At 30.2% G+C, this 20920-nt stretch overlaps 5 protein-coding genes across 5 annotated transcripts; 3 read left to right on the top strand and 2 right to left on the bottom strand.

Moving 5' to 3' along the window:
- Window positions 1–182: 182 nt before the first annotated feature.
- XNP (ATRX chromatin remodeler XNP) lies at window positions 183–8158 on the top strand. Its single transcript, XM_035092568.1, is given in 6 exon segments — window positions 183–404; window positions 512–663; window positions 1260–3989; window positions 4200–5535; window positions 5537–7870; window positions 7948–8158. Coding segments are annotated over 5 exon segments (6483 nt in total). The 5' UTR covers window positions 183–404; window positions 512–643; the 3' UTR covers window positions 8011–8158.
- A 504-nt stretch (window positions 8159–8662) lies between these two features.
- betaCOP (coatomer subunit beta) lies at window positions 8663–12369 on the bottom strand. Its single transcript, XM_035092528.1, has 3 exons — window positions 12049–12369; window positions 9156–11840; window positions 8663–9064 (listed from the first exon to the last, which is right to left on the bottom strand). The coding sequence occupies exons 2-3, from the start codon at window positions 11790–11792 to the stop codon at window positions 8834–8836; spliced, it is 2868 nt and encodes a 955-aa protein (XP_034948419.1). The 5' UTR covers window positions 11793–11840; window positions 12049–12369; the 3' UTR covers window positions 8663–8833.
- A 204-nt stretch (window positions 12370–12573) lies between these two features.
- Window positions 12574–17030, bottom strand: trpl (transient receptor potential-like). Its single transcript, XM_035092527.1, has 12 exons — window positions 16721–17030; window positions 16423–16645; window positions 15950–16337; window positions 15685–15870; window positions 15427–15617; window positions 14873–15336; window positions 14614–14804; window positions 14150–14542; window positions 13886–14076; window positions 13605–13807; window positions 13259–13525; window positions 12574–13189 (listed from the first exon to the last, which is right to left on the bottom strand). The coding sequence occupies exons 1-12, from the start codon at window positions 16901–16903 to the stop codon at window positions 12650–12652; spliced, it is 3420 nt and encodes a 1139-aa protein (XP_034948418.1). The 5' UTR covers window positions 16904–17030; the 3' UTR covers window positions 12574–12649.
- A 20-nt stretch (window positions 17031–17050) lies between these two features.
- LOC118072559 (histidine-rich glycoprotein-like) lies at window positions 17051–18671 on the top strand. Its single transcript, XM_035092529.1, has 6 exons — window positions 17051–17198; window positions 17326–17411; window positions 17519–17757; window positions 17834–17919; window positions 18016–18393; window positions 18484–18671. The coding sequence occupies exons 3-6, from the start codon at window positions 17694–17696 to the stop codon at window positions 18649–18651; spliced, it is 696 nt and encodes a 231-aa protein (XP_034948420.1). The 5' UTR covers window positions 17051–17198; window positions 17326–17411; window positions 17519–17693; the 3' UTR covers window positions 18652–18671.
- A 687-nt stretch (window positions 18672–19358) lies between these two features.
- LOC118072904 (histidine-rich glycoprotein-like) lies at window positions 19359–20829 on the top strand. Its single transcript, XM_035093072.1, has 4 exons — window positions 19359–19498; window positions 19596–20141; window positions 20224–20457; window positions 20521–20829. The coding sequence occupies exons 1-4, from the start codon at window positions 19439–19441 to the stop codon at window positions 20827–20829; spliced, it is 1149 nt and encodes a 382-aa protein (XP_034948963.1). The 5' UTR covers window positions 19359–19438.
- The last annotated feature ends 91 nt before the right edge of the window (window positions 20830–20920 follow it).

Genomic DNA, 20920 nt, shown 5'->3' with positions numbered 1-20920 from the left:
TAAAGAAAATTTCCCAAGTAATAATTTAAAAAATATACAGCATAATTAGTTTAAACAATTTATTTTAAATAGAGGGTGCAGTAATTTAATTTCTATAAATTGTTATCAACTGACGGTATTAAATTTACCATCCTATAGTGTATCTATATAAAAAAAACTTTGCTATAGATAGTTTAGCCGCCATTAAGCATAAAAACGACCGCGCAGAAAAATGTTAACGAGGATTTTAACATCAAATATCAAAACAACTTAATCTACATAAGTGTGATTTTTAATTGTTCGACAATTTATTATTAAATTAGTATATACAAAGAATTTGAGTTTTCTCAATTTGTGACCGATATTATCGAAAAAAATAAATGAAATTCATTACGTGTCAAAAAAAAAATATTTTCAAAACATAGGTAAAATTAGAAATTTCACTTTTATACATTTTATAACAATTATTGTTATAACATTACAACATAATAGAATTCTGTAGATTAATAATTAATAAAATATGCTTTTGTAGCGTTAAACAATTATCAAAGGACTTGTAACAAATACCTTGAGGGAAATGTGAAAATAGTTTACCATCCAAACATCATCAATTTATTATTATAATAAATTATTACCAAAAAATCATCTCGACTGATATATTTACATGATGTCTTCTGCAACCGAGTAAATATACTTATTGTTATTCAGCACGAATTATTGTCTATTTAATAACATGCCCTGTAAATGTCATAATGTTTGTAGATGATTGAGCCAATTGTTACATTAGATTTCTGGTAGTTATTTAGATTATGAATGTTTAATTATTTTTTCGAAATAACAACTAACAATAATATTTTGAAAAAGTGTAATTAGTTATTTTTATTACTTTTATACAACATTGTATTGATGTTCGCGATAAAATTTATTTCATGAAAACATAGATCAAGTTTTATTGTTTATCACTGTAGTAAGACATAGAAATTTCAAATTTCCGTTTTAGGCTTAAGTTTATTATATTACACGAGCTCAATAACTTTTTAATTCATGCAACCATTATTATTAAAATTATACTTAGTTTCTCATAAAATATTCACTAAGATGAACTTATGGGATAATGATTTTCAAGAATAATGAAGGTATTTTTGATGAAAGAAGAAACGTAACAAGAACGGAAGTTTGAAAAATTCATGTCATCGGAATGAAGAACGATTTTAGTATTAAATAAAAAGTAAAATATCTTGAAAACAACACAATATGGATCTGAAGAAATTATGTTTCAGAAAAACTACCACAAAAATGAAAGAACGCCAAACAGAAAATAATAAGAATTCTCAAGAAGTAAAAAAAATTCGCACTCAACCAAACGAAAATAAAAACAAAAAAACGAAAAAGGAGATAATTGACTTATCATCAGATTCTGATAGTAATTTTTCTCCCAAAAATACTAAAAGTCAATCTAAAACTAATACCAAGCATAAATTTAAAATTAATAAAACTGATGAAAAACATAATATTAGTTCTGATGATGAATCATCATCAGATTCACAAGAAAAGCAGAAACCAAATATAAGACCGAAAAAGTCCCAAAAAAAGCAAACGGTTCGAAATAGTCAAAAAAATAATCTATCAACAAAGCAAAATGCGATAACACGTGGAGATTCTACATCTTCTGAAAAAGAATTTTCTAAACATAAAATAATTGAAAGTTATGTTTGCTTACAACGAATTAGTAACATAGAAAAAGATAGAACTCCAGCAGCTAATGAAAATAAATTCGATGAAGATAAAAATTTAACGAAAAATGAAGCATTTCTATTAAAAAATAATTTACAAAAATTATTTCAAGATTTACAAAATATATCAACGAAATTAATTTATGAAATTGAACACACACGAAAAACATATTATTATAAAGAACAACTGCGATTTTCTGATGCGACGAAAGCAATAATTGAATGTAAAAATATTCTAAGAAATTTAAAGGAAAAAACTAGTAGTTGTGAAAAATTACTGGTAGATCGATATAACAATTGGTGTAAAAAAACTAATAACATAAATATTTTTATTAACAATGATGGACCTGATACCCCTAAAAGATGGAAAACTCCAACTATAAACGGTACAAAAAAAGTGATATCTTCGTCATCATCAAACAATGATTCTGAAGAAGAATCAGAAGCAAAAAAAGAAAAATTAACTAAGAATGTGGAAAAAAGTTCTTCAAATAATGGACGAAAGTCCCCAACTGAAGTTTCCGATTGTGATGGGCAAGAGATTTTTTCTGCTGATGAAATGGAAAAAGAAACTGATGCAGTGAATCTTGATGAAATTTTAATTGATCCGAAAATTAAACAAAGTATAGAGAAACAATCGACTTATATCAAGAACAAAGAGAAAGAAAAAGAGGATGAGATTAGTAGGAGCGATAGTGATGCGACCGTGTTTGAACAAGAAGTGACTACTTCTGTTACCTCAAATAATCAAACAGTTGAAAAGACTGCTAAAACTACTGGTGAGAGTGAATTGAATCAATCTGGAGATTTATTTACAGATTCAGATGAAGATGACAAAGAGAATCCAGTATCTAGTGAAGATAAAAGTAAAATAGTCAATCACAGCTTCCATTCAGAAAGTTCAGTTACGAACAGAAAATCTAATTCCGATAAAAATGATGTACAAGATCCAAGAAACGATATAACATCTAATAAAAACAAATTAGATTCATCTTCTGAAGAAGAAGATAATATTGAAAAGCAAGTTAAAGAAAGGTTGTTGAATTCATCATCAGATTCTGATCGAAATGAGTTAGAAGATGAAAATATCAATACAAAAAAGAAACAACTTAATTCCTCACCTGATTCGGCTGAAAAAAAGTTAAAAAAGAAAGATAATAATATTAAAAATAAGTTATTAGATTCATCATCTGATTCTGATCAAAATGAGTTAAAAGATGAAGATACTAATATAAAAAAAAAGCTACTAGATTCATCATCAGACTCAGATAAAAATGAGTTAAAAGATGAAGATACTAATATAAAAAAGAAACTACTAGATTCATCATCAGACTCAGATAGAAATGAGTTAGAGGATGACGATACCAATATAAAAAAGAAACTACTAGATTCATCATCAGACTCAGATAGAAATGAGTTAGAGGATGACGATACCAATATAAAAAAGAAGCTCTTAGATTCATCATCAGATTCTAATGATAATATTTCAACAGACAATCAATCTAAAAATTCATTACAATCATCAATAAATTCTACACAAGAACAAACGAAAAATAGTAACCCAAAAACATCTGACCCATTATTAAATATAACTGAAAAAAAATCAACGAATGAAGAAAACAGTGAACGTTCAATGCTTATTACATCTGAATCTGATACTAATACATCTGATGAAGACGAAGTCAAGAACAAATTGTTAAATTCGTCGTCTGATTCAGATCGTGAGGAAGAAAAAAATACTACCAATAACAAAGGACAGAAAAAAAATAATGAAACTCATATTTTAAATGTAAGTGATGAAAACTCTGAAAAACAAGCAAACAAAGAAAACACTGAAAAAGGAATTAGCGATACTCAAGCAACAAAAAATAATGAACAAACAAAAATTGATCGACGTTTGTCTAATAACGGTATAGAAAAATCTAGACTCAATGAATTAAAACAAAAAAATATCGAAATATCTGATATTGACAGTGAAACTGATAACAGTAACGCAGATAGTAATAAAGAAAATATAAATAATCTTTCTGAACAAAAGAAAGAATTAATTTCAGATGATTCTGCAGAAGATGAAAATACAGTAATTAGTAAAAACAGTGATAATAAAAAATTAAAGAGTAGATTTACAATAACAAAAAATAAATATTACAAGCATGATCAAAAATTAAGAACAAAATGTTTTGTTAAAATTCAACGCCTCAGTGAAAATATTTTATCCCAGCATTCGCATACACTACAATCATCTAGAGAATATTTGGAAACTAAACAATTTCACAGGTATAATGATTTACTGGCAATTACAACACCAGTGTAATAAATTTTTATAACTATTACTGATTACTTATCTATTTTTGTTAACGTCATATTTGCAAAATAATAAATATATATTGAATATTTAATGATCATTAAAAAATGAATAATTTTTCTACTTTTTCACAATAATTAATTATTATTCATTTTATTATTATTTATTTATTTTACTTTCAGTCTCATATCGTTGGATCAACTGGAAAAAAAACACCATCAGAGAGGCAATTTTGTACTCAGCGATGAAGAAGATACTACTCAGTTGAAAATAAAAAAGAAACAATTCAATTTACCAGAAGAAACGTTGTTGGATCATCTTGGTAAAGTCGATTCAAAAGAGAATAAAGATCAAAATTCCCATTCAGATAACTCTGACACAGAAGTCACATCGAAAAAAATGAATAATTTATCATTCTCTGAAGATTTTATGAAAGAAAGTGATGCATTCTCTAAAGCTAAACTTCTTGAAAGTTCCGACTCAGATGTAGAAATCGTAGGGGAACATGAATTGGGTGATTCTTCTGATGATAAACGTAAAAAGAAAATCAACACTAGCAAAAAATCATCACGTACCACAGAAGATAATGATGAAGAAGATAAAAACAGTGAACAAAACGATAATCAATCGGAAAAAACAGATAAAAGTGATTGGAAGAAGAGTAAAGTTTTAACAGCTAAATTCTTGGAGACAGATTCTGAAGAAGAGAATGAACGAGCACAAAAGAAATTAGCTAGGACAAATAGTAAAAGAGATGATTCTGATAGTGATAAATCAGACAATGAAGTTATAAGTAAGAAGAAAAAAACGAAAAGAAGACGAATAGTTACATCTGATGATTCTGATATTAAAATTTCCAGTTCTTCAAATTCTGACTCTGAAACAGAAAAAAATGATAAATGTAAACAAAAGAATGATAAAAAGAATACAAAAAGACGAAGAAAATCTGATTCTGATTCAGATGCCGTTAAAGAAATAACTGTTAAAACGAAAAGAAAACGAATACGTGCAGTTGTGAATGACAGTGATAGTAGTGATAATGAGCATAATAGTTCCCAGACATCAGTCAATAAAGGAAGTGGACGTAAAAATATTAGAAAAGTATTGAAAGATAAACAAGTAGCGCTAGATACTCAAGAAGCAGCTAAACAAGAAGAAGAAAGATTAAAAAGAATGGCAGAACGTCAGAAACTTTTTAATGAAATGTATGAAACTCGATTAGCAAATGAAGAGAAAGTTGACAAATTAATATTAGATTTTGATGAAGAATCAAAAGAAATTCTATTAGATGTTGATAAAAATCTTGTCAAAAGACTTAAACCACATCAAGCTAAGGGAATAAAATTTATGTGGGATGCTTGTTTTGAGTCTTTAGAAAGAATTAAAAATACTTCAGGTTCTGGGTGCATTTTAGCTCACTGTATGGGTTTAGGAAAATCTTTTCAAGTCGTAACTTTAGCTCATACTTTATTAACCCATAGTGAAAAAACTGGTGTCAATACAATTCTTATAGTCGCCCCCATTAAGTACAGTATTAAATTGGATAAATGAGTTTAAAATTTGGCTAACTGAAGTCGAAAATGGTGATGATATCGAGTTGTATGAACTGACAAAAGCTAGAACATTGTTTGAACGAAAATGTCAGTTAGATAATTGGCAACGAACAGGTGGTATTTTAATTATCGGCTATGAAATGTTTCGAAATTTATCCAGTATTAAAGGAAAAGTTAGAAAAAGTGTTCAAGACGCAATTTCAAAATGTATCATTGATCCAGGTCCAGACTTAATTGTTTGTGATGAAGGTCATTTACTAAAAAATGAAGATTCAGCAATTAGTAAAGCGATTCGAAAAGTACGAACTTTAAGAAGAATTGTATTAACTGGAACACCGCTTCAAAATAATTTAATTGAATATCATTGTATGGTTCAGTTTGTTAAACCTAATTTATTAGGTACAAAAAAAGAATTTTCAAATAGATTTGTTAATCCTATTCAAAATGGACAATTTGATGATTCAACTGAATATGATGTAAAAATAATGAAAAAAAGAGCTCATGTATTACACAAAATGTTAGAAGGAAGTGTTCAACGTTTTGATTATTCCGTTTTAACGCCGTTCCTTCCGCCAAAGCAGGAATATGTTATTTTAGTTAAATTAACTGATGTACAACGTCAAATGTATCAGTATTACCTTGATAATTTTGCTCGTAAACAAACAGCTCGTGCTGGTGGATCATTGTTTGTCGATTTTCAAGGTCTTCATCGAATATGGACTCATCCCTATGTAATGAAACTTCATGCGGAAAATCATGAAAGAATAATGATGAAAAAACGTGAAGCAGCAAGTGACTCTGCGGGTTCTTTAGAAGATTTTATAGTTGATGGTTCTGAGTCTGATACTTCTAGTAGTGCGAGTGATGATTCTAATAAAAGTGATGTAATAGTATTAGATGATGATGATAAACCAATAAAACGTTCAACGCGAGCCAATCCAGTTAAAGAAAATACTCCTCCTCCTCTTCCTGAAGATGAGCCTATTGAACAGAGAGAATGGTGGTCTCAATTTGTTAAACCTGAACATTATACTGATGTCAGAGTTTCAGCTAAATTGCTAATTCTCTTAGATATTCTTAAAGAAGCTGAACAAATTGGTGATAAAGTTTTAGTATTTTCTCAATCTCTATATTCTCTTACTTTAATAGAGAAATTTTTGGAAATGATTGACGATGAAACACAAAATTCAAATGAATTACCAAGTCTTGATAAGCACACTGGAAGTTGGTCCCTAGGTTTAGATTATTTTAGACTTGATGGACAAACTTCAGCAGAAAACAGATCTATTTGGGTTAGAAATTTTAATAAACCTAATAATACTCGTGCCAGATTATTTCTAATATCAACTCGTGCTGGAGGTTTAGGAATAAATCTAACAGCAGCTAACAGAGTAGTCATCTTTGATGCTAGTTGGAATCCATCACACGATGTACAGAGTATTTTTAGAATTTATCGGTTTGGACAAAAGAAACCTTGTTATGTTTATAGACTTCTCGCTGGTGGAACAATGGAAGAAAAAATTTATAATCGTCAAGTAACGAAACTTTCATTATCATGTAGAGTTGTTGATGAATATCAAATTGAACGACATTATAGTAATCATGATTTAGCAGAACTTTATCGGTTAGAACCGCCGAAATCAAATACTTTGGGATTACCTAAAGATCGTCTTCTTGCTGAAATTTTTTTGCGACACAAAGACATCGTTGAAGCTTATCATGAACATGATTCTTTACTAGAAAATATAGCTGAAGAAGAATTGAATGATGAAGAAAGAAAACAAGCATGGCAAGAATATGAAGAAGAAAAAGCAGGTCGAAGACAAATGCCACAAATATCACCTAATTTCAATCCCAAAATCATGTTATATAATAATCAAATGATGGATACCACAAATATCAATAGTCTTATGAATCAAGGGGAACATCATAAATTATTAGAAATGATTAAAAAAGATTATCCAAATCTTTCTGAAACTGCACAACGCGAACTGGCGTATAAAGCACTGAATAATATGTACTCCTATGTCGAAAATCAGTTTTCAGCTGCCAATCATAATTACTTACCAACAATGAACGTTCCAAGTATACCAAATATGAATTCAAGTAATCCAAGTATGACAGTAGCAAATATGTTAGCGCAACAAGAGTATAATAGAGCTCATAACAAATTTAATCAACAACAAAAACAAATGCAGTATGCTCAGCAATTCGGAAATAATGTTGGTAGTTCTCAAAGTAAGCCAAGGCCCACAACATCAACTGGCAAATATTCAACTAATAATGGTGATAAGATGGAAGTAAGTATTGAATATATAAGGTGATTACTTCTTTTCTCAGTATAAAATTTTAATTACGATTTTTTGTTTTAATATAGACTTCTACTAATAGTAGAGGGAATTTCATTCAAGGAAGTTCAGAGAAGAGACAAGAAGAATGAAAAAATATTTTTGAATTATAAATTCGAAAATAAATAACTTTTTTATCAAGTTATTTAAGATAATTATAAGTTTTTTCGTTAATTGTTGATTAGATAAATTATTAAATTTTTTTTCTACATTATGTTTTCATATAATACGTTTTTCTAGTTTTCGTACGTATATTTATTTTTTATTTACATGTTTTTCAAGTTTAATATTCGTCATTAAGGAAATTATTTGTTATAACGATAACTTACTTTTTCTTACATATATTGTTCAATCAGAAAAATATAAAATACTATTTGATATAAATCGAAATGAAATAAGCTAATTGTTAAGACGTAAGATATAATGCGTATATAAAATTTTTTAATGAATTATATCATACAATGTAAGATAAAAATAGTAATTTTTAATTAAAATATATATAAAAGTAATACGAATCAAACTAGAATTTTACTTTTTTTTCAACCGGTGGTAAAATATATTTCCATCCTTTCTTATTTAAATATTTTTATTTATCAAATTACTTGAAAAAAAAATTTTTTAAACATTAGACCAATATAAATGAAAAAAGATTAAATAGAAATAATTTTTCTACAGTCTAATAAATTATAAAAAACATAATGGCAATATGTTACAATTTAATGGATTAGAATAAAGTAAAAACTTCACTTTTTCCATACCTAATTATATTATGATATTGATTACAAGTTTATAATAATAACAGTAATAATTCATATTTTGCCATTTGAAATGATAAAATGAATCATTAAATCATCATATTCCTAGTCTTAAAATGATCACGTATCCAGTAATGAATTTTTTATGAAAGAAGTTTACTTAAGCAGCTTGAACAACTTTCGTCTGTACGATCTTCTGCGCAGAATTAATTTTATCCCCAAGAGACAAAGCCATTCCTTGACTTTTTGCACGTATTCTTATATGACCAACAACTGGAGCATCTGGTTTATTTAATGGCTTTTCAATTGACAAATTTGCTAATGCATCCTCCCCAAATATTGATTTTGCATACATATTAGCCGCCATGAATCCACACTGTCCAGATAGAGCCTGTAATTTTATAAAAAATTAAAATGTTAATAAAATTATATATGAAAAACCTATAGCTTTTATAAGTTAATTTAGATATTGAAAATATTACCTTTTCTGGAGTCAAACATCTCATGTTAGTAGATTTTAATAAATGAGCAAGATATTCTCTTAAATCAGAAAGTGTTGTATTGACAGAAACTTTATTTTCCCATTCAAATTCAGCCCACATTTGCCTGAATTCAGCATCAGTACAAGTAGCAGGAACAATGTAATCCATGATATCAATATGAATGTCATTTAAAACTACAACACTTCGATCAGATCCAGCCCCAGAAATGTCATAGACAATATTTCCAAAAATAATACCATTTTCTGTTGATGCTACTTTGACATTAGCTTTAATACTGGCGAAATCTCTAGGCGCAAGCACAATAGGTTGTGGTCTTTCGACAAGTTTTAGATCTCCCATAGTTGCAAGTTCCAAAGTACAATTTTGAAGCGTATCTTCAGTTTGATTGACAATTAATACATCAAGAACAATATCATATTGATTGACATGAACAAGAGCTTCAGCATAAACTGGATCAGAAAATCCAGTTAATTGTGTAACTTTCGATAGCGCACTAGGTGAAGGTGTATCAGAAGCAGTACCAGGTCTACCAGCTACTGCAGCACTTAAACTTTGTTCAAAAACATCACCATGCCCAGTAAGATCATTACCGCGATTTAATTGTAAGAATTGAATTGCATCATCAACCTGTACAACTGTACCAGGTTTCTCTTTAGCTTTCTGAGTTTGAGAATCTTCTTCAGCTTTAGCTAAAAGCATACGTCCAAGAGCATCACGACACCCTTGAGTAAAGACAGTCTGTACCAATGGAATTGGACAAGCTAATGACCTTAAGCAAAGAGAAATTCTTTCTGCATCGTCATGAGTCATTGGTTTGGAAGGGAGACTAGATTTGCCAAGCTGAAGAATACTAGACATTATGAGCATACATTCAGCTTGCATTCTATTGCATTTGACGGCATCGATATTGAGAGATTTGTAACGAAGAGCCAGTTTAGATAGAGTTGTCGCTAGGGAAGCTCCAATAAAGAAATCTCCTTCCATCATATACTGAACAAGTGGTGGTCGTTTTTCTTCTTTTTTTCCCATTGCTGTAGTACTGAATGCACTTTGTGTTGCATAAGTACCATCGGACGTGACCAATTGAGCTGGCTGAGTTTGAGTATTGTCATCTGCAGGTTTTTCACCAGCTTGACGTTTATTTTCAGCCTCCACAAGTGGCAGTTCTCCCAATGCAGATCGGATACTCTTGAGAAGACTTTCAATGTCGTCTTGAGATGTTGCATATTCACCAAGAATCCATAAAGCTCCTCTATGAACACGTACTGATCGAATATCCAGAAAAACTTCAAGAAGTTTTTCAATTATTAATGTTCGGAGATTTTCAAATTTCTGAATTGCTTCACGAACAAATACCAAAACATCGGTTGCAGCAGCTTCATTATTTTCAGATAAGAAATCAACTAAAACTGGAATTACAGTCACAGCTACATCAGGAAATTTGATAGAACATGTATGAAGAGTTCTAACTAATAGTTGTCGATATTTTCCTGCATCTTCGTGCTCTCCAGCTGTTCGTATGACTTCTTTCTTCAATAGCTGTACCATCTCTTCGATAGTCCTTACAGTAACTAAATCAATAGCTAATGCGAGTGTTTTTGTTCTGACTTCTAGAGCTGGTGATCCAAGAACTCTTAATACATCCATTACTAAATCTTGAAGAACTCGTTCATGAGATGGGCTTTCTTTCATAGCAATCAAACGATCCAAAACAATTAATTTAACATTATTATCACTCTCTTTGACAATAAGTTCAATGTAACAAGAAGCAGCTGCTTTAATAGCTGTTGGAGCACTTGAGAGAGTTACCAAAGTTCCGGCAGCTTCATATCGAACTGCAGCACTTGGAGAATTTAATAAACTGTAAATACATCGAATAAATCTTGCTCTTTCAGATGGATTAGCAAGACATACTTTATAAATCAACTCTACGATAACTAGTTGAAGAATATCTCCAAATGTTGGAACAAGATCTAAACAAGCTGCCAAGTATGCAAGTGCTCGACTCTGATCCGCATGAAGAAGCATTAAAAATGCATTTCTACGGCATGACATATCTTGTTCACCTTCCAAATATTTTGCAATAAGTTCTGGAGCATCTGGTATTAAAAATTCAAAATTTCTATAGATAGTAAATATAGCCAGAACTGCATTACGTCGGACGTAAGAATGTCTATGCTCTAAACAAGCTATAATAGCTGGCATCAAAGGTTCAAGAAGCTCCGGTTCTTTCAATTTACACAAAAATCTTAGTGTGGATCCTCTGACAAATTCATTAGGATGTTGAAGATCTTTTCTGTATGCATCGCAAACTAAAATCATTTCTTGAAGAAGTTTGCCATCAGGTGATGTTTTTGGTACAATTTCCCAAAATATAAGCAAGAGTTTTTTAATCGTATGGTCTTGAAGCGGTAAAACAAATCTAATAATTGTCATCAGAAGTCCTGGAAGACGTTCTCCACTGAGAATCATATGAATAGTTTTCTTCAATGCTTCGATTTTTACTGGAATGTCTCCTTTCTCCAAATCTTGCTTCATTTGGAGCTCGTTTATCGGCTCCGACTCGGTTGGAATATTTATCAATGTATAACATGGTTGCTCGATTACGGTACTCATTGTTGGAAGAATTCCTGTGTCTTATTGTAGAAGAAAAACCTTGTGGTTCTAAAAATAACGAATGTTATGTTAGTTTAATTAATTATCGTAACTTTCAAAGTCAAAGAAATTCAAAGAATGACAAATAACAATTTTAATGTGAAATATCGAATTTATAAAAGGTTATGTTGATATTACAATGTACCATTTGTTACAATTATACTCATGTATTTGTAAAAAAAAATGAATAATTATTAGTTATCATAATGTTGCTTACCTTAAATATAAGCTTAAAGCTTTTTTATCAATTATTCTTCAATTTTCAACTATTTTATGAGAAATATTTCTGTCAATTAAAATTTAGAACGGCATACGTGTCATACATCGCGTCACAAACACATCATGTCAAACACAACCCGACTTGATGTTTTTGCGCTTGCGTCAATTATTGTGATAGGTGGAAAAATGAGGTTGCGTTCAAGTTTCATCATACCGATTGAGCAAAGTGTTCGCAGACACTTGTTTGCAAATGAGACTAATTAGTTGTAATTGTAAAATTGGTTTTACTTATTTTTTTTATGATTTATTGGATTTTCAAAATTTATTCCTATATAATTTTTTTCTCCTCATAATTGTAGTAATTTAAACATTGGTACAGAGAATTTCAAAAAAATTCATCTTATTTATAAAATAATAATTATTTTCACAATATTACAAACCATGAAAAACTTTTTATGAATCATGAAATAAAAGTCTTAGAAAGTTTACATCTCAAAATCTCGAGTAGTAATGGTAAAACTTCTTTTTATATTGCGTTTCAAAAAATTTATTTGTATTATTTAACATTCGAATTTGTTCATTTTAGAATTTATTCTTACTTATAGCCACATTCCCTTTCTAGCTGTTCCAAATCTTGGAGACTTTAGCTCAACATCAACTAATCTCAATCGATCCCCATCTGTTGCTTCACGTCTTGCTTCAGCTTCTGGAGTGTCAGGAGTAATAGCTACATCAGGAATTCTCCGAGGACTTGGTGAATGACTTTGTCCTTGTCTAGATCGTGGTCTTGGACGAATAATATTAGTATTAGTATTCGTTGAATCTGAAAGTACTGCTGGAGAAACTGATAACGTTGAACCTGATGTTTTTGAAGCTGAACCAGATTTTTTATTTTTCCCAAGTGAATCTCCTACAGATTTAGGTGGACTAGTAGGTCTTGATGTTTTAGACAAATTTTCAGTATGTGGCTTTACAGGACTTATTGATCTAGATTTATTTAAAGCATCTGAAGTACTTGATGGAGGAGGAGCTTTTCGTTTGATAACCTTCGGAGGAGAAGTTCGAATAGAAATCAAAGGTTGAGAATTTTTCTTCCTTTTTTCATCCTCATATCCAACAATTGTTGACATAGTTTTTGGCTACAAAATTTTAATTTAGTTAAAGATAATTAAATTATTTTGAACAAGAAACAAAAAATCCTATTATACCTCAATATTATTAACTGGTACTTCTGGAGAAAATCTACTAGGTGATGGTGAATGTGAACTATCTTTTTCATCAGTTCCTTTTAAAACATAAAGAATGTTAGCTGTCGTATCCTCTGGTAATTCGATAGGAGCCGTTTCAGGTAGTGGAGATTTAGCTCGTAATTTTTTTGCTTCATCCATAGCTTTTTTAAGACTCTGTTGACTTTTTAGAGAAGCTCTGCTAGTACTTCGACCAATTTGAGAACTTTTTATAGCACTATCTATCACCTACAATATTTAATTCCAGCCAATTAAAGAATCATTTTTCATTTAACATGTTTTCAAAATGGATAAATATTTTATTTACTTGTCCCCATTTTCGATCTGCTGATTTGAGTACAGCAAGTCTAGCAATTCTCTTCCATCTATCTATGTTGTCCTCTCCTTCAGCAGATTGTGGTAAGTCAGAATTATTAGAATCATCATCTCCATCTTCTACTAGAGGTCCAGAAACTTGGAAATCTTTCATCAATCTACGTTCCCAAACTTTCATTTTTTTCCCAAGAACCACTAGAATTATTGAAGAAAATATTTATAATTGAATTCAAAAATTTGCAAATGAATATTAAAATTTATTAAAATATTTACTTGAATCCTTAGTATTAGCACCAGCAATATCCATTCCATTTCTTCTCAGAATATCTAAAAGTTCACAACGCCAACTAGAAATGTCAGATTTGACTTCATGAATATCATCCTCTGTTACCATAGACATTTCATTTTCGTTATGAGTATTAACGACGTAACGCCAAACTAGAGCACGCATGACTGCACTATACCTATAAAAATAATTAAATTATAACATTTAAAAATGATTATTATTTGATTAGTATGTGTAACAATTAAACATACTTGTGTTCTCTAGCTTTGGCTCGTTTACTATTTCTGAATCCAGTTTGTTTTTTTTGCATCCCGCAACGTCTAAATAATAGTTTGGGAGCAGGGAAGATATTAAAAGGTGGTGGAAGTGTTCCAGACTCTTCAAAATAACTCATCCATAATTTAGTTCTTGCAAATTTCCATTCTACATCTGAATGTTCTTCGATTACAGCATAACTGTTGCTCATCATAGCAATAAGAAGATTTAACAACACTATTACATTGATAACTGAATAGGATCCGAACATAAGAAGTCCCCAAAAACGAGTGTAAGATTTAATGCCAGTTAATTCAAAGGCATCCATTCCAACTCCACCAAAGCTAGCCCAAAAAAGACTTTGACAGGATTCGAAGAGGCTACTGAAGCTGTTGATATAATTTTATTGTATTAATTATTTACATATTTTTTTGTTAATTTAATATTACAATAACTATACCTTCTCCATCTTAAACAAGAATCACTAGTTGGATCCCAACTAGGATCATGCATTCCTGTATAACACTTTCTTTTTTCTAACTCTGCAAAGTACCATAACAATTGATTTAATCCACAGGCAAATGCAAAAAGTACCAGAGTATAAATGAAGAAGAATTTGACGATGTCGATCACCATTCTACCCAGTGAAATCTGAAAAAAAATTTATAGTTAAAATTTTTACATTATTGATTCCAAAGATAACTGGTTTTAAAATTTACTTGAAGTGGTCCAAGATGTGGATTGATGCTGAAAAGATGAACAAGCTTTAAAGCACTAAAAACATTAGCAGCTGCAAAGAGACCTTCAGCAATCAATTGTGGATCAAAATCACCCCAATTTTCTCTTGGTATAAAAGAAGCAGCTGGATCATTTTGAATCTCAGCACGTTGTTGAAGATACGCTGCCACTCTGAGTAATGCTGTTGCTACATAAAGAGAGTTTCGAGTGAAATCAATAAAATTCCACATATTTCTAAGATAAGCTTTTAACCCATCTCCAAAAGCTTCTTTAGTTTCTTGCCAAATAAATCCTAATACATAAAGTATAACAACGTATTCGAGTGGAGTTGGCCCGGCTCCTCTTTGTTTTGATAAATCTTCTTCCAGTTGTCTTCTCATGTCTTCTGATCCAAATAACGTAACCACTTGAACTTCAGCTCTTTGTGAAACTAGCATCAAAATCACTATAGACACCATAATAATTTTAATAAATCATTCTACAATGTTTAATTATAACAAAAACAATTTTACTGATTTTGAATGATAATACTTACGAAGGAAGAAAAGATAAGAAGAAGCATGAACTAAAAATTTCATAAACGGACGACGAACAAGTTGGCCTGTTTTTGAATTTGGAGCAAAATAGTAGACCAAGCAATACCAAGGAAAAAGTAATGCAGTTTTTATCAAAATTCCTGTTTTTTGGATTGCCGGCATTCGTCGAAATCCTGGAATTCCTTCGTACCTAAACAAATAAATTTTCACTTAAATAATATATTTCTGTATAAATGCTATAATCGATAATTAATTACCAGATTGCTGCTAGAAATTGCTGAACATGAGAATGAGCGACAAATCGTTTCTGTTTATATTGAATGGCAGCTTCTAATCTCGCTAAATGTCTTGGAGGCTGCCCAGTATTCTCTTCAGAGTTATGGTTTAATATTGTATTTAACTCCCCAGTACTTCGAGTTTGTTGGAGAAGATCCACTGCAAATCTACACTCATGTTTATTCAATGAAATGTCTATTATTTAAGTTTAATATAATTACAGAACAGTTGACAGCAAGAACTTACTTTTCGACTTGCCGTCTCAATTTAAGATATTCCGCTCGACTTTCAGGCTCGGAAACTGCTAATTGTCTCAATTCCCAGCTGAGTTGGAAAGCTGTCATCAAAGGATCTGGTGAACTAAGAGCAATCAGACTTGGGCTTGCTAATGCTTTGTATTCTGAAATCCTTGCTGATGATAACTTTAAAGGATCTCCAGTGGCAGATCGCAAACAGTCATCACAACCGCATCGAACATCATGAGGCATTGGTAAGGTAGCACCACGATCTAAAAGTAGCTTAAGAATTTCATAACTATTTCTATGAGCTGCTAAAATCAATGGTGTCATTTCAGGAGGATATCTTGCAGCTGCTGAATTAACCATCTGCCAACTATGAGTGATTTCCTTTGGTGCTATTAAATTTCAAAGAGAGAGAAAATCTTAGACTACATTACTTTGAAGTCAGAAGTGAAATAATTTTATCCTTCAATAACTTACGATTGGTACCAGAGAGTTCTTGACTTTTGATGAGCTCTTCATGTTCAAGCAGTAACTCGACAGCTTCAACAAATTCCTGGTCTATAGCAAATAATAGAGAATCTCGCGTTTGTACTCCCATGATTATCAAAAGTTCTACCATTTCCAAGTTCTCAGACTCTATTGCTAATGTCAATGCACCTCGACCTAAACTATCGACGCAGTTAACGTCAATTATTTTAGACTGTAAATTCATTAGAAAAATTTTATTTCAATACTCCTAGAGTAGAATATTTTATTGTTCAATTTAAAATCTTACTTTGTTAGGCTTATTGGCAATTTGAAGCATTCGTCGAACATTTGCTAAGTCTCCTCTTTCCACAGCAAGAAGATATTTTTTTTCTTCAATATTAAGCGGTCTGGGGAGCTCCAGAATGTATGGTTCATCATCTTGATCTGGTGGTGCCTCTAGTTCAGCACTTAATTCTTTTTCATTACCCATTTTGCAATAATTATGAGTGAATTTGCTTTTTAAATAAAAACCAATCACCAAGCACTCATTTATTAATTAAAAATTAAATTAAAGAAAGAAACTAGTAATTTAAAATATAAGCTTATGGTGAATTAAAATAAACTATATCACTTAAAAAAAAAAAATATAGGATACATAACTGGTTCGGAAGAAGGTTGGGGATGAAATCGAAGCAAAAATTTAGTTACTTTAATTATATTATATATAGAGGATGATGTAAATTCGATTATGAAGATTAACCCAGACCTTACATATTTGTTTTGAGGTATTAGAAATACGTAAATTGAAAAAGTAATACATATAATTTATTGAATGGTAGTACATACTTATAAGCTTTATATATAGATTATACTAATGTATTTAAGCTAACGTATTTATCGTATTTGTTACAGCTTATTGTCAATGATATGACAAGTAAGACTACCAAATCATTGGATGCGATTATTTTTTTTATAGATTTTTATGAAGGATATATGAGGTATTTATTTTAATCTTATTAATAATGTAAATAAATATAGTAAATTATGAAAAAAAATTATTATAAGTAATTTAAATCCATTATTTACACGTAATTTCACTTCACAGTCACGATTTTCTATAAAACAATCAATTGATTCGAGAGAGTGTCTTTCACCGATAGAGAAAATATTGAAAAAAATTCGAAACGAATCATCAGGATGGATATAATAGAATCAAAATCTTCGGAGATGCTCATTTTCATTGTCAACTTTAGAGAAATAGTAACTTTAAGGATATAAATATGAATCAATTTATTTATATACTTCTTCTTACTATTTTTTTTCTGCATCAAAATGTTTATGGAGGTAAGAATATAATTTTTTGTGAATATATTTAATTTTAGAATAAATATAATCAAGTAAAAATATGTTAAAATTACAGAGCATGAAGAACAGCACTTTGAACATGGAGATGGTTCTAAACATGAATTAGAACATCATAAATCTAAAGGAGAAAAAGGGGATGAGGTAAACATTATTTGTACTTCACATAATGAATTATTCATTAAATATTATATAATTGATGATATTCAGATCATTATATAAAAATAAATTTCATATTAGGGATATGAAAAACATGGAGAGTCAGATGAAGGAGAAAAAGGACATCATCATAAAAAAGATCACGAAGAAAAACATCATGTGTCTAGTGGAGAAGAAGGTAAAAAGCATCACGACGATGAATATTATGCTGAACATCATGAAGGAGAAGAGAAGGAAAAAAAAGGAGAATTTGATGAATCTGGAAAACATCAAAAGGGTCATTCTACCAAAGGAGAACATAATATTTATAAAAAAGATGAGTATGAGAAGAAACATGATTTCTATGATGAATTTCATGATGAAAGTAGTCATGAAGAAGATGCAGGATATCATCATGGACATAAAGGAAAAAAAGGAGGACATAAGAAGAAGGGTCATCATGATTCCGGTCATCATGAGGTATTTTTTTAATTCAATTGTGATTATTTTAAAATATTTTCAAATTCAATAGAATTTGTTTGATTTATTTTAATGATAAAATATTCATAGGATCATCATGGTAAAAAACATAAACATCACGCAGACCACCATCATCATCACGATGAAGATCATAAATCTGGTGAAGATCATCATCATCATCATAAATCTCATCACAAGCATGGCAAAAAAGGCCACAGAGGCCATGGAAAGAAATGGGCTCATCATGGCAAACATTGAGTTTTATAAAATTTCAATTATAGAATTTTATTACATACAAATTTTTAGCTACTATTCAATTTACATGTTTAAACTTATGGATCATTTTTTTTTTTAAGAATTGAAATAACATAAATGTATTATAAAATATTTTCTAGCTGTTAATTTCTATAGAAAAACTCCTACGGCAATCTATAGATTCAATCAATCGGAACGATATCTTACCAAGTAATTTCGAGTAAACCCACAAAAGTGAAAACCTAGCGATAAATTGGTTACACTTGATCTCTCTAAATATTCTTCATTGTTAGTCCATTAAGCAGATAATTGATTGAAATAATATTCATAAACTCCTAGTAAATGTATAATTGTTCTAACTGTAACAAGAGTTTTTTAAAATTTTTTTACATCAAGCGAAAAATTACAATAATTTATGTAAAAAGATAAATTGAAAAATTTGTTAAATTAGATTCATTATTTCGATGTTAACTGGAAATAAGAAAATTTTTTCAAAAAATTCGTTAGCCAACAGTGAAACCGATTGGTAAAACCGTTTCTCAATGAATGATTATTTTATTATTTCGTCCTTGATAAAAGCTAAGAAAAAATTAGAAAAATTTCCCCATCATTGGAGGGTAGAGATGTAATAGTTTGTGCAATGATTTAAGAGAAAGGAGGAAGCATAAGTATTTCATAGAATATTAAAGGTAGGAAATAGTTACTTTATAAATTGATCAACGATGTGAGGTGTGAAAAGAGGGGACAATATAATTAACATCGCCTTTGTCAGCATCGATTCAGTTTAGTCATGATCATGGATTCATTACAATTTCGGACCATGACACCATCAATCTTAATTTTTTTCACGGTATTTATGAGTCTACTTGTTTATAAAAATAATTTATATTTATTCCGTTAAACATAGAATAAACTTTTCATATAAATTTTCTGTTAAATTTACACAGATTCAATTGTCATTAGCAGCTGCTTATTTTGCTAATAATCCTATCGTCGTCTTAGAAACACCAGTACCTGCAGCAAGTCGTCAAATTCAAGAAGTAACAAATCAACCCCAACAAATTACATCTCGAGCGGGAAACATTTTACAGGCTAGCCCTTCATTATATACAAATTATCAATTACCAGTTAAACAAGTTGTTCAACAACCTGTTCCTATAGCTGTTGAACAATTTATTCAAGTTCCTTACAATAAAGTACCAATTCCATTGAAGAAGGAAACTCATTTAAGAAGGAGGAATGAAGCACCAAGTAAAATAAAACGTCAATATATAGGAAGTTATGAAGGTGGATCTGGTGAATATGGTTATTATGGTGGTGGTGGTGATAACTTTGAAAACTTCAACAATTATGATGGCTACGACGATTACTATCAAACTCCTGCTGAATCGAAAAAGGATGAAAAATATTATGAAGAAGATAGCCATGAAGAAGGACATAAAGGTGAACACGGTGAAGATCATCATTCATCTCATGGAGAAAAAGGAGACAAAGTGAATATTAATTACATTTTTATTTTTGGTATTAAAACTTCTAATTGATTAATAAAAATTTAATTCATATATTTCTTAAAAGGGATACAAAAATTGGCATGAACATGAAGAGGGTAAAAAGGGACATCATGACAAGGAACACCATAAAAAAGAATATGAAGAAGAAGAAGGTGGAAAAAAAAAGAAAAAGCATGAAGATGGATACTACGATGAATATCATCATGAAGACAAAGGTGAAAAAGGATCAGGATTCGAAGAGAAGGGAGAATTCAAAAAAGGCCATAGTACTCATGGAAAACACGTAGTTCATAAAAAGGTAAGATTTTTAATTATTTATTGATTAAATAAATTGTCTAAAAATGGAATTTTTTGTTGTTAGGATGAGTATGAGAAAAATGTAGACTTCTTTGACGAAAATCATTCTCATGAAGAAGAAGAAAAAGACGGAGGATACCATAAAGAACATAAACATGCCCATGGAGGAAAGAAAAAGAAGGGACACCATCATTCTGGTCATCATGAAGATAAATATGGTAAAGAAAAGAAGCATTCTGAAGGAGAACATTATCATGATGAAGAGAAATATGACAAGAGTGATGAGCATGATGATCATCACCATCATGGTTCTAAATATGGAAAGAAGGGTGATCATGAAGAAGGAAAAAAATGGTCCCACAAGAAGCATTAATTTTTTAATAATTTACTAATGCATAGAATAAAAAAATGGCATTGAACTGTTCATTTTTTAACGAAAAATAACTTATTTGAAATGATTATAA

Source organism: Chelonus insularis, unplaced genomic scaffold (genome assembly GCF_013357705.1).
Source record: "Chelonus insularis isolate UGA/USDA-ARS -01 unplaced genomic scaffold, ASM1335770v1 contig_94_pilon, whole genome shotgun sequence".
Taxonomy (NCBI): domain Eukaryota; kingdom Metazoa; phylum Arthropoda; class Insecta; order Hymenoptera; family Braconidae; genus Chelonus; species Chelonus insularis.
The sequence above is the reverse complement of the archived record's forward strand: the minus strand, read 5'-3'. Positions and strand labels throughout refer to the sequence as shown.